At 37.3% G+C, this 14818-nt stretch overlaps 1 protein-coding gene across 2 annotated transcripts in view; it reads right to left on the minus strand.

Moving 5' to 3' along the window:
* The window catches only part of kiaa0586 (KIAA0586 ortholog), a 524067-nt gene that overhangs the window by 112639 nt on the left and 396610 nt on the right, over nt 1–14818 (minus strand). For both annotated transcript variants that reach the window (XM_059957145.1, XM_059957155.1), the window contains 4 exons: nt 11346–11536; nt 9282–9394; nt 5667–5851; nt 2471–2633 (listed from right to left, as the gene is read on the minus strand). In XM_059957145.1, the coding sequence (XP_059813128.1) occupies nt 2471–2633; nt 5667–5851; nt 9282–9394; nt 11346–11536 (652 nt within the window). The remainder of the gene's footprint in view (nt 1–2470; nt 2634–5666; nt 5852–9281; nt 9395–11345; nt 11537–14818) is intronic.

The following is a 14818-nucleotide window of genomic DNA, read 5'->3' on the forward strand; positions in this document are numbered from 1 at the left end:
TGAGTAATAAATCCATTCCTGAACACCTGTAATGAGATATTAACAGGAAGGATGAAGACCTGATCTCACTACAAAATTGTATCTAGATTTTTGGTTGCAGAAAGAAATGCTGTCCTGCACTATGGAAAAAGGTCAAGATGTTCTTAATTGCCTTTACAACGTCACACTTAGTGGATCATGGTTTCAGTGCAGTCGCCCAACTTTTTTCAAAGAAATGAAACAAACTGCAAATTACCAAACACGGCAATCTGAGACTCGTTCTCAGTGACATTCAGCCTGATGTGAAGAAGCTGATATCACTGCACCAAGCCCGTCCGTCTCATTGAAAGATGAAAAAGCAATGAAGTAGTGAATACTTGGATTAGTAATGTGCACTCTAACATTGCTAATGAAAATTACTTTCACTCTAATTAAATAAAGAAATAATTTTATTTGAAGCTTTAAATAGATTTGAATAACTTTTGCAATTATTTTTCACTGCCTTGAAATTGCAGTTCCTATTTTCTTTCACTGTGTATTATAAATCAAAATTCTATATAGTTTTTATGTAATGACTGGAAAGGGAGAGGGGGGAGATGCTGATGTGGTCTGTAAGCCAAGGGGGCAGTAACCCAAAAGGTTTGGGAACCACTATAGTGGATTGCTAATGACAACATTTCAAATCCATTACAGCTCTCAGCTGGATAATTAATAAGCAAGAAGTAGAGTGGCTGGTAAGCTTCCAAGAGACAGAGGAAATAAAATTATTTAAGATTACATTTGCTAGAAATAGTCCTCCATTTAATAATTTGAATTATAAGGAGGTAAACTGGATCAAATATAGACAGGAGCATTGAACCTGATGGAATACTTACATTGATAGAACTCATGTTGCCTTGACTTGAATAAATGTTGAGAAATATAATCAGATTATGAGTCGAAGCTCATTTTCCAGCTAAGTGCATTGTCAGTTAGACTTAATACGTTTCAACAAACTAATGACTTAACTTCTCAGCATCAATGAATAGGCTGCAAATATGGCAGAAGATATGGGGAAATAATAGTTTATTCAAGCTATCTGTGCTCTTTTGCTGTAGGTTCCGGTGGACTCCCATAGGTGTTCCACTGGGAAATCAGGAGAATCCCAAGTGAATTTGAGAGCCTGTACATTCTTTCCTCTTAAAAAACAAACTTCCTATTACGGCACTGCTTATTAAAGGTTCAACTTCAAGTTCAATTGTCATTCAACCATACACACATAGACAGTTAAACAAAGCAGCATTCTTCTGGGGCTAAGATGCAAAACACAGTACATACAGTCACACACACAACATAGCACATACTGTATAGTTATGATAGCACATAAAAATAATATTAATAGAGTCACAAGTCCCTGAGTTGCAAGACCTGAAGATAGTGCCTGGGATATTTTCCTGGGCCATGTTTCTGCAAGAACAAGCACATAGCAGTTCCTCATCTCACACTGGGTCATTTGCAGATTAAGGCAGATCAGCTTGTCTCACGCTTGGGCAACCACAGATGAAGGCAATCCTACTTGTTTCCCAGGGAATGAATGCTGGAAAAGATCCCCAATGGGAGAGCTGGCCTGCAGGGGCCAGCCTAGAGAGACCAGCCCCCAACTCAGCACTGATTCCAGCATGTGCACTGTGCCTCTGTTCTCTCCTACACTGCCACTAGCACCTCTTCCCCTGAATGACTATAACAGGTGATGTCACAGCATGAAGGCCTGGTCTACACAATAACCTAGGCCATGCAGCTCCCCACTCACCAATGAACCAATTAACTGGACTTGTGGTATCTTATATTATCAATGTCTAACAAGGTCTTGTGATCACAAGAAATATGTTTAAGACACATATTTGCACCATTTGTTGGATCCGGAGAGGCCGCTGCAACATAGCGCTCCACTATTCTACAGAACCAAAACTTATTTTTGTCACATGGGAAATTATACTTACATATTGATGGGGAATGGAAGATTATAAGGTTGAAGCACAACTCCAATATGAATCTGATGTGAGTCCCAGCAGTAATATTTCCCATGCTCAAATTAATTATCATTATACCGTAAACACAACAACCTTGAACGTAGCATTAATCTGTTTGATAATAAGATATCAAATAAATCCATCTGAAACTATGTGTTTGTCAGTCTGACCTGGATAAAACACTGACCCAGACCAATAGCACCTCTCCCAAATTAAAGGCATCATTATAATATAGACCTGACCAACCTAAACTAAACATACACTCAGTCAGATCTCGCTAAACGTGGATCAAGTAGACATGTATAGACAAAAATTAGACTGATAATAAGAAGGAATTATTATGCAATAATTATTACAATAATTGTTGAAATATAATATAACGTGCTTGAGAATGTTAAATATCCAAATAAAAACTCAAGAATATGACACAAAGCAGATTCCACAATATCCTGCATCTAATGGAAAACATGTAGCATACTCACTCAGTGCTGATTTCATCAAAGGCTCCAATTCTGGCTCTGACCCTGATTCATTCTCAACAGAATCTTGGGGTGTGACGTCTGGGGTTTGAATACGGGTTTCCTCTCCAGTTGGAGGTGATGGGGTTTGTCTGGGGGTTGGATCTGGTGTTGGGATCAGCATTGTCTGTAAGAGTGGTAAAGTTCAAATGAACCAGACACACAGATCAACATTTGGTGATGATTATAACTTCTTTAAGTGTTTGGATTTGAGTTCAGAGATAAGTTGAATTTACAATGGTAATGTTTAGGGAAACTATTTTTAAGATATTGACAACTCATTCTGAGTAATTGTAACAGGACTTTTGAAATTTAATTCTTTGATAAGTTTATCAACCTTCTTTCTTGGAGCTCAACAATATGACCATGTGGAAGCACAGTAGCAAAGAAAAGACTTAAGATTTGACAGTAAGTCTATAATAAATCCAGTAAATTAGATCTGTTGAGAAAATATTGGGCCAATAGGTCTGAAGTGCTTGTATGGACCACCTTAAGGATAGGATTTATTGAGTTACCACTGGATATGGCACTTTGTTCTAATGAAGGATTTCTAATGGCAGAGGCAAGACTTCCAGCTAAGAATTTTGAATTTGAGACACTTTTCATTTCAGTAGGGAAGCTAAATATTTTTCCCCCTTTATTTTATTTCAATACTTTTTTGATCATAAAGAATTTAACATCCTTTCAATTAACACTGTTATTTAATTTTTTAGATTATTTCAATCACTTTGAATAATTTTATTTTACAAATGATTAAGTAAATAAAAGGCTCATGGATTCAGCAATACTCTGTCCCCAACTGTGCCCCCTCAGTATTTCTAAGCCAGGTCCTAGGCACTATAGTACTCGCTGATATCCAGTCCAGTCTGGGACAGCAACACCTGAATGAGATGAAATAACCTTGCACATACCAAAGAAGAGGATTGTGTGGCATAGAATAACACCAGAGAACCTAGCAGAGGTCTTCTGAAATATTTTGTTATGCTTTATCTATCATTTAAAATCATTTCACAAAGAACAAAGAGCTTATGCAAACAAAAAGAAAAATAAATACATTCTTGACCTATAAAGGAAACAAAAAGTTACACCAGATTTATAAATTGAATCATGTCAAATTTGTTGCCTTGAATGTTAAGCATTCAAACACAATACCCATAGTTTAATCAAAAATAAGCTGAACACAAACTATGAACATTATATTTCTACTACACTGTATTTTGAAGTATGCACTTTAAAACCTATATTTTTCCATCCCTCGTGGCCAAGATACCAATTGATAAAGGAAAAGACTAAAATATTTCAGGTTTATTATGGCTAATTATGGCTTCTATCATCAACTTGCTATTCTAGGAAAGGAAATGTGCCTGGAGTAATTAGAAATAAACAGATCTTGCTTGCAGTTAGTTAGAAAAACATTTGCCTGCACTTTACATGAAGTAAAAAGCCTGGTAAAAGTCTAGTTCTCTCTCTTTTTATACACCATAGATTTATATTATTTGAAAAAATATCAGAATAGTAGTGAAAAATACTTTTAAATAATTATTCCATTGATATATAAAGTGAGTCCTACTAAATATTTGCCTGTCTAAATGTTAATTGAGTCCAAAATTTCTGTAATACATTCTATCCAATGGTCTGTGCAATTTTAACATGTCACCAGAAAACAATATGAATATATTCTGAACTAACTAAATATTATGCTATCTTGTGTGTAGTTTCGAATGATAAGTTCACAATTCACTCTACCATGTGTTTTATCAAAGCTAGATTGTCAGAGAAGTGCCATATGAAGGCCAATTAGCTTCCTTATAGGAAGATTCTACAGAAAGATTACTTACATAATACAATCCTGAGACTAGTTCCACTAATCACATATAAGGTGCATACAAAAATAATCCCTACCAAATCTCAAAATCTGATGACTGGGAAGATGCAGAAGAAGATACACTGTGATTTATAAGAACAGTCCTTCAACCCCAAGTATCAAAATGCAGCACAATCTGATGACTGTTAACATAAACTCTTGGTGGGAGATTTAATTCAATTCACCAAAATATATTACTGATGTGAACACATATAGAAGGGCTAAAAGAGTGCCCCAAAGAACAGCAGTATTTTCTTCCAATAATATGGTTAAGTTGAATTCTACAAATGACCCATGTCAATCTTAGTGCACATGGGGAGTGTGCTGAGATTGGAATGACAGCAGATGCTAAGTGTGGAAATAGTTGCTGTGACTGTAATACAAAACTAAAGAGGTCACTATTTAAAAAAATAAGTGGTCACCCATTTAAGACAGAGATCAGATGATATATTTTTCTTTCTCAGGGTCAGGAGCTTTTGAATACTTTTAATACCCAATACTTTTAATACTTTGAATACTTTTAAGGCAGAGATAAATAGATCTTTGATCAGGAAGGTACTGAAAGATTATTTGGGACAGTTGAAAATGCAGGTTTGAAGTTAAAATTGAATCAGCTATGATCTTATTGAATGGCAGAATTGGCTCAAGGGGTCATCTGTCGTAATACTTCCTAATTATTTATGTTTGTAGGTATACTTAAACTCTTTTTCTCCCCAAGACCATTATAGAAAGATTCAGAAACACAACATAGAGTAGAATTTTTATCCCGAGGAATTTTTCTAAGAATGATTAATACATTCTTCTTTAAAGGATTGTAGGCAAATTAATCTAGCTAACTTGAAACGTCTTTCTAGTAGAATAAGCATTAGAAAATGCTCAGTTGTGTATTTTCATTGATATATAAAATATAACATGAATACCAAGCCCTGCATTGATTTTAATGTGAATTATGTCCACTTTTTTTTATATCAATCGAGCCAGATAGCTTGGGGGAGTAGATAATTATTTTGAAACACCAGCATAATTTTAGGCATGATTTTGTAATAAACATGCAACTGCTGATGCTGCAGCTTAGGCCCAGCAATCATAAGTGTAAACGTACATGCATCACATACTGCAATGCAAGCTAGGAAACTAAATGATAAGCAGACATGATCATATCACACCCCAGTTCCACACTAAGCTGCTTATGTTTGATCAGGTTTCAGGCCCAATATCAGATTGTATTCTTATATACTGTATTGAGATAAATGTCTTCAGGCTCTCAATGTTTTGTGCAACAATAGAACTTCTTACCAGCGAAGGTGTCCTTTGTTGAGTAAGTTCCTGTATTGGTGTTTTTCTTTCACTCTGGTGCTGTCCCAGTATTATAGCGATAGTTTCAGCAAGTGCTTCATCTACAATCTGTCGAACCATTTGAGAATCTACAGGAACACCTGCATCAACAAACAGCTGCAAGCCTCCTCCGCCAGCAGCATTTACTATTGTGGAAGCAAATAGTAACACTCATCATCTTAACTCTGGAAATTTTTCTCAGAACAGAATACTTGTACAGAACACTGCAGAAAATTATATTTTCTGCTTTTACAGACACAATATGACAATCCTATGCTGGGATTAAAATCAATGGATATTTATCAAATAGTCTTACCCTAGAAAGGGTTGTGCATAGTCACCGCTACTCTTCGCGTTATATCTGGAACTATTAGCTCAATACATCAGACAAAATGAATATATCAGGGGAATTACTATTAAAGGGACAGAGCATAAATTGGCTTGTTATGCGGATGACATTTTGATCTATCTAGGGCAACCAACATACTCTTTACCTATAATGATGCAATCCTTTGAACAATATGGTCAATTATCAGGATACAAGATCAACATAGATAGTACCCAATTACTTTCATATTACTGTAACCCACCAAGAGAAACTGAAAGTAGATACCCCTGGGTATGGCACGCAGAGTCTTTCAAATATTTTGGCATTATTATGCCAAAAGATTTGGCAAAATTATCACAATGTAATTATCAGCCTTTATATAAAAAAATTAAGGAAGATGTGGCAAGATAGAACCTGATTCCTTTTTTCAGTCTCAGTTCAAGGATTGAGTCTATTAAAATGAATATACTGCCCAGACTGTTATATCTCTTTCAGACCCTACCAATAAAGATTAATCAAAATCAGTTCAATGAATGGAACAAGATGCTATCAAGGTATATTTGGCAGGGTAAATGGCCTAGAGTTCATCTCAAAACTTTGCAATTAGCAAAGGAAAAGGGGGGATGGGGCATACCTTCTCTTAGAGATTATTATTTTGCAGCACAGTTGAGAGCTGTGATATGTTGGTGCAACCCATCATATGACGCTCAATGGAAAAACATTGAGGAGCGGGTACTTCCCATCCCCATACAAGCAATTTTGGCTGATAACAACCTGCAAAGGTACATAAATACTATTGATAACCCATGGGTGAAATTGACTCTTAAAATATGGAAAACTACTATAAAAGAATATAATCTAGAGGGAGATATTGCAATTCTTAAATGGTGTGCATATGACTTGGATTTTACACCAAATAAATTGGATGCTAGATTTAAGGACTGGACAGCTAAAGTAATAACAGTTCTTTGCAACATAATGAAAGAAGGAACACTGTTCCTTGCTTAAAGAGAAACACTTATTAGAAAAACAAGATTTTTATCGGTATTTACAGATGCGACAATATGTTCATAAGACGCTTAAGAATGTAACCAAGGCAAGTACATGCTTGATAGAGCTCTTTAGAAAAGCATAATATCCAGATAATGGTAATAGAATCATTTCAAGCATGTATAAGGGGTTGTCAAATCTTAAAACACATTCAACTTCATACATTAAAACAAAATGGGAGAAGGAAGGAGGGATAATTATATCTGAGGAAGAATGGACAACAATATGGAGGTATCAATGGAAGTGTACCAGTTCACAGAAATGGAGGGAGTTTGGATAGAAAAACTTGATAAGATATTTTATTACACCCTCACAGAAATCCCATTATGATAGTAACCTCCCTGTTTGCTGGAGAAATTGTGGAAATCAAAATGCAAATCATTATCATATTTTTTGGGACTGCCCTGTTATCAAAAACTATTGGAGGGGGATACACAATGCCCTACAAGACATCTTTAAATGTGAAATACCCTTAGAGAGTAAGACCATATATTTTGGATATATACCTCACGCATGGTTGAAAAGAGATGAATATTTAATGAATATACTGTTGGTAGCTGGTAAAAAGACTCTTACTAGGAAATGGTTATCACAGGAGAGCCCAACTTTAAATACATGGATGGAAATTACAATGGACATTTACCAAATGGAGAAGATAACAACATCTGTTAATCATAAGCTGGAACAATTTGATTCATACTGGGAAAAATGGTTTAACTACATAATGTCTCATAGGCCTGATTTTATTCTCAGAAATCAATGAATCTGTTGTTTAAAAAAGATCACTCCCTCCTTGTACATTGTTTTTTCCTTTTGCTTGTTTTTTCTCTCCATTCTTTTCTATAAGTGTATACCTCAGATAAATACTATGTGGAGATTTGTGACATATATAATTATATGATATATATGTACAATGTCTGAAATACATCTTATGGAAATGTTTGTTTAATGATGAACTTCAATAAAAAATAAATTACAAAAAAAAGTAATCATAATCAGGTTTATTATCACCAGCATGTGATGTGAAATTTGTTAACTTAACAGCAACAGTTCAATGAAATACATAATCTAGCAGAGAAAAAATGAAATAATAAATAAAATAAAATAAAACATAATAAATAAACAAGTAAATCAATTATGTATATTGAATAGATTTTTTTAAATGTGCAGAAACAGAAATACTGTTATTAAAAAAAGTGAGGTATCGTGCAAAGCTTCAATGTCCATTTAGGAATTGGATGGCAGAGGGGAAGAAGCTGTTCCTGAATCGCTGAGTGTGTGCCTTCAGGTTTCTGTACCTCCTACCTGATGGTAACAGAGAGAAAAGGGCATGCCCTGGGTGCAGGAGGTCCTTACTAATGGACACTGCCTTTCTGAGACACTGCTCTCTGAAGACGTCCTGGATACTTTGTAGGTTAGTGCCTAAGATGGAGCTGACTAGATTTACAACTTTTGGCAAATTCTTTCGGTCCTGTGCAGCAGCCCCTCCATACCAGACAGTGATGTAGCCTGTCAGAATGCTCTCCACAGTAGAGGTTTTTGAGTGTATTTGTTGACATGCCAAATCTGCTCAGAAAAACTTTAATGGCCATTAGACACCAGCCAGACAAAATTACATATTAATTACTTAGCTCCATGAGAAATGAAAAATGCCTAGTTTACACATAACAATTCCTTTTTCATGAAAGTGCTTTTTTTGTTAATGGTGGGGGTTTAAACATTTGGGGAAGGAAAACAAAATATTGGCTCTCATAAAACAGGAGAAGCATCGTGAGGATATGTCACATTTATCAAGGGAAGATTTTTTTTCAGAAATATTGATCCAAAAAGCTACCAATAAGTCCAAAATCATGTTCAGAGTATTTGGACTAATTGATAACACTTTAACAATGGACGCTGTGCAAGGCTGTCAGGATATGTACCAGCATATGACTAATTGTGCTGTAGGAAATGGGAATTCGAACTTGTGACTTCAGAGATACACTACTAAAGTCCATCACCCAGACAAGGAAAGCCATTTGTTGTATGGAAACAGCAAAGCAAACATGGAGAAAAATAAAGGGAGGGAGAATAAGAGATAAATTACAGAATTCTAATATGAGCACCGTAATCGATAATGGACTGAAGAAAGCAATCGTTAAGTATTAGTAAATATGATTTAACACAGTACTTTAAACTGATGGTAAGGTGAGACTTACCAATATCTGAGTCTGACAGTATGCTCTCCTCACTTTCAGACGGAATAACTTGTAACTTAGGCTGTATAGGATACATCTTACTCATAAGCCGTGACATGACTTCTTGTTCAACTCTATTGGAATAAAAATTTCAGCATTTGATGACATGGAAATGTATATTGTGTAGGCAGGTATTAAAACGTGCATAGAGGGAGTCATGAAGTTATATAGCACAGAAACAAGCCTTTTGGTTCAATAGGCCTTTGCGAACACTGCCCACCTGAGTCAGTCCTATTCGCCTGCATTTGGCCATATTCTAATGCTTTTCTATTGATATGCCCATCCAAATGTTTTTTAAACATTGTAATTAGTCTACAATTTATTCTGGAAGCTTGTTCCATATATTCACTGTGATGAATCAGCCCCTTTCCTCTCACCTTAAATCTATTATCTCTAGCTTTAGATTCGCTTCTCCAAGGTAAAACAAAATGAATGTTTCACTACCTATACCCCTCATGATTTTTTTAAACCTTTATAAGATTATTCCTTCATCTGCTTTCCTCCAGGAACAACAGTCTCAGCATATCCAGTCTCTCATTATAATTCTGACCCTCCACTTCTAGCAACATCCTAGTGAAACTTCTCTGCACTCACTTTACTTCAATCACATCCTTTCTTTATTATGGCAACCAGAACCATGAGCAATATTCCAGGTGTGGCCTCACCAATGTTGTGTAGATTACGACGTAACGTCCTAATGTCCCAGCAGATATCAGTGTTATTCATTTTAAGCTGCATAGACATTGACAGCCATCGTCATTCACTGCTGCTCCCCTGCAGTCTGTGGGCAGGTGATCAGATGCCAGGAAAGGAGTCAGATATACAAACAGAGGAGGAGCTCATGTGTGGACCGAATGCCTTGGAAATGGGCCCACGTATTAGTATTGGACTATTATTGTCACGTGTACCAAAAATCAGTGAAAAGCTTGTCTTGCATACTGTTCATACAGATCAAACCATTACAGAGTGCATTAAGCTAGGGTAAGGTAAAACAATAACAATGCAGAATAAAATGTAAAAGCTGCTGAAAAAGTGGAGTGCAGATAAATGATAAAGTGCCAATCATAATGAGGTAGACTCTGAAAAGTCCATGTTATAGTACAAGAGTTCATGACTCTCAGAGCAGCGGGGCAGAACCTGTTCTTGAGACTGATGGTACGTACTTTCAGGCTTTTGTATCTTCTGTCTGATGGGAGGGAGGAAAAAGAGAAAGTGGGTGGGGTCTTTGATTATGCTTACTGCTTTTCTGAGGCAACATGCATATGAGGTATGGAGACAGAGCATTGTCAGGACTGGGGCCAGGTATGGAAAATGGAACCAGTGGCTAGAGTGTGGTTGGAACTGGGAGCTGTGGGCTGAGGCATGTCCAAGATTGTGATACAATTGTGTAGCTGGGAGCCATGAATCACAAGTTGAATTGCGACTCTGTCCAGAGGGAAGTATGCAGAAGGACTATGGGCAAGAATGCAGTCATAGTGTGGCCAGGAATGGAATCAAGTGTACAGCTGGAGCATCATGGAGTACCCAGCCAGCTATGCAGCAGGGAAGCAGGCTTGGCTAGGATTGGAAGCTCTGGGCCACAGGTTGGCCACAACCAAAATGGGTTGGGAATGTTTTCAAAGATGTAGTTGGGAACAAAGGACAATAGCACAGATCATGGTTCGGAATGTGGGTGGATTTAAGCTGAAGGAAGGCAGAGCGTGGGAGGCAAAGGGACCTCTCCCTGTAGGAGGGCAGGAGAAGATCAGAGAGTAGAGGAAGATATGGAGCAAGCTTTGATTCAGGAATGGGGAGGGTGGTGGGAGGGAAGCAGTTGACATATATTGGACTGGGCAATGGAAACGTGTGAGTGAGTCAGTGAATATATTTGGATATTACAACGTGCACCAGTAAGGGTTAGCAAGCAATGTGTTAATATAAAATGGAACTTGAATTTAAGATTCTTTTCTATACAGCATCCCCTAATTTAGTTAAGATTATCAATATATACAATTCACATTTCATTATCTTAAACATATTAACTACCTCTCGATCAACTGATCTTCTAAGGACATGTTGCGTTCTATTACTCCAACAATGTCAGCAGTTGGCTGAAGGGCAGGAACAGCAGGAGGAAACGATGGACCCTTGGTAAAAGCAGAGATGGACTCGGCGAAGCCTTTTAACTCTATCTCTGGTTCGGGTGATCCTTGATAGTCAGTATCAATCTCAGATTCCTAAATACATAAAAACGAGTAGGATTAAATAGAAGTCATGAAATAAACTCAGTTCTTTTACTTAATTATAATTAGAACAAAGGCAGCATCAATGGAGAGAGGTACAAAGTTAACATTTCACATTACTGGCCCTTCAAAAGAATAGTGAGGAAAAAAATGTGCTTAAAGTTACAACGGGGGTGGGGAGAGGAGACCAAGAATATTCAGGTGATATAATTACTTTTAGTGTCATCTAAGACAGGGAGATTTACGTTTGAGGGTCGTAAATACAGGGAAATGAATGTGAGTAGTAGAAAGGAGAAAAGGCCAAATTATGAGATGCAGAACAGAGCATTTGATGGAAATCTGAAAATATAAGAAAATGCAGGAAATATTCAGCACCTATAGAGAAAAAAATTAGGTAAATGTTACAGGCAGATCATCTCACACCAGAACTGATCAAATCAGATACAAAAGGTCTAGATAGGGTGGATGTGCAGAGAATGACACCAGTAAAACGATAGGACCATAAGACATAGAAGCAGGATTAGGCCATTCTGCCCATTGAGTCTGCTCTGCCATTCCATCATGGCTGATTTATTATCCCTCCAAACCCATTTTCCTGTCTTCTCCCTGTAACCTTTGATGCCCTGACTAATCAAAAACCTATGATTTAAATATACAGTCGGCCCTCTGTATCCACAGGTTCTACACCTGTGGATTCAACCAACCGCATATTGGGATCGGAAAAAAAATATATACAGAAGTTCTCACTCCAGCATTCATTGTTTGAGCATTGTTCACCTCATGTCTCGTTTGGTTGCTACCTGTGTTGTGTGCACCCTTTGTTTCTGTGAAAAAATGGCTCCTAAAAAGCATTTAAGTGGTCAAAGCAATTCCTCAAAGGCTAAGAGGAAGCAGTACCGTAATCTAGAGATGATTAAAAGTATTACTCATTGTTCGCTTTGCGTCTCATTCGTTCGCTATTTGTGTTGTGAGCGAGAGGAGTTTAAGGCTAGTGAAGGATGGCTGGCTAGCTATGTAAAGCGCTACAGCCTCAAGAACTTAAAGATCATGGGAGAATCAGCATCAGCTGATGCCAAAGCAGCATCAGTGTTCCCAGAAGAGCTATGATGGTTGCTTCTGTACTGAACATGTACAGACTTTTTTGTCATTATTCCCTAAACAATACAGTATAACAACTACTTACATAGCATTTACGTTGTATTAGGTATTATAAGTAATCTAGAGATAATTTAAAGTATACGGGAGGATGTGTATAGGTTATATGCAAATACTATGCCATTTTACATATGGGACTTCAGTATCTGCAGGGGTCCTGGTACCAAACCCCCGCGGAGATGGAGGGCCGACTGTATCCAATGACCTGGCCTCCACAGCTGTCTATGGCAATGAATTCCACAGATTCACCATCCTCTGACTGAAGAACTTCCTTCTCATCTCTGTTCTAAATGGACGTCCCTCTATTCTGAGGCTGTGCTCTCTGGTCCTAGACACCCCTACTATAGGAAATATCTTCTCCATGTCCACCTATCCAGGCCTTTCAATATTGAATAGGTTTCAGTGAGATCCCTCCCTCATTCTTCTAAAACTCCTGCGAGTAAAGGCCCTGAGCTGTCAAATGCTCCTCATACGTTAACCCATTTCATTCCTGGAATCAATCTCGTGAACCTCCTCTGTACTCTATCCAATGCCAGCACATCTATTTTTAGATAAGGGACTCAAAACTGCTTACATTAACTAAATGCAGTTCCAACCAATGTCTTACAAAGCCTTAGCACTACATCCTTGCTTTTATATTACAGTCCTTTTGAAATTAATGCTGGCATTGCAAATGCCTTCCTTACCACTGACTTGACCTGCAAGTTAACCTTTAGGGAATTCTACACAAGGGCTCCTGTCTATTTGCATTTCTGATTTTTGAATTTTAGAATTGTTTAGAGCTGTTTAGAAAATAGTCTACGTGTCTATTCCTTCTACCAATAGTGGGAGAAACTATGACCAGAGGACACAGCCTCAGAATACAAGGAAGTCCCTTTAAAACAGAGAGGAAGAGAAATTTCTTTTGACAGAAATTGGTGAATCTGTGGAATTCATTGCCATGAATGACTGTGAAGGTCAAGTCATTGGGCATATTTAAGGAGAAGGTTGATAGGTACTTAATTAGTAAGGTTGTCAAAGGTTATGGGGTGAAAAGAAGAGAATAGGGATTCGAGGGAAAATAAACCACCAATGTAGCGAACTCAATGGGCCAAATGACCTAATTCTGCTCCTATGTCTAAATAAGAAAGGCTGGTTATATAAAATTATGAATTTAGTACTGAGATCCAAGGGCTGAAAAACTGAGATGGAAAAGGAAGTACAGTTCCTCAAGCTTAGTTGCACAGCATAGGAGACCAAAACCAGAGGAATCAGAATGGGTTTGGGATGGAGAATGGAAAATGAGAAACAGCAGGAGGATCGGGGACATCCTTGGCTCTGCCAAGTGGTCTGGTTGTTTCGGTACTCAGTTTTGCCATGAAAATGATTAATTAGTGACATTTTCCCAAATTAAATCTTTGCTATCAACTGTAGAATATGGAATTCAGGGCATATTCTAATTTTCTGACAATGTTATTTTTCATGGTTAATTCTTCTAATATCCTTTACTGCTCATCAACCACAAATTCCCTTCCACTCGATTTAACAGCACCCTCAAGTAGTTTTTTCCATTTTGATGCTCCTAGCTTATTCCCCTCTTCCATGGCCAACAATAAAATTCCCCTTGTGACATCATGGCATAAGAATATGCTAACAGCCATTTCACCATTTCTAGCATACTGTTACCATATATGTTACCATATTCAAAATAAATTTATTATCAAAGTATGCATATGTTACCATATACTACCTTGATATTCATTGTGTGCAGTTTACATGAAAAAATACAATAGAATCTTATGAAAAACTATACACAAGCAAAGACTAACAAATACCAGTGCACAAAAGAAGACAAATTGCATAAAATAAATACTAAGAACGAGTTGATACTGAGTCTGCAGCCTGTAGAATAGTCAGACTAGTGGTGAATGATGTTATCCACTCCAGTGCAGGCGGCTAAAGGTTGTAGGGTAATATCTAGTAGTATGGAATCTAAGGCTTCTGTATTTCCTGCCCAATGACAATAGATGAAGAAGGCATGGCCTGAATGGTTAGAGTCTTTGATGATGGATGCTGCTTTCTTGTGGCAGCACTCCAGATAAAGATACTCTGATGGGTAGGGCTCTATGCTGCACTTTCTTC

The sequence above is a fragment of the Hypanus sabinus genome, chromosome 2 (assembly GCF_030144855.1).
Source record: "Hypanus sabinus isolate sHypSab1 chromosome 2, sHypSab1.hap1, whole genome shotgun sequence".
Taxonomy (NCBI): Eukaryota; Metazoa; Chordata; class Chondrichthyes; order Myliobatiformes; family Dasyatidae; genus Hypanus; species Hypanus sabinus.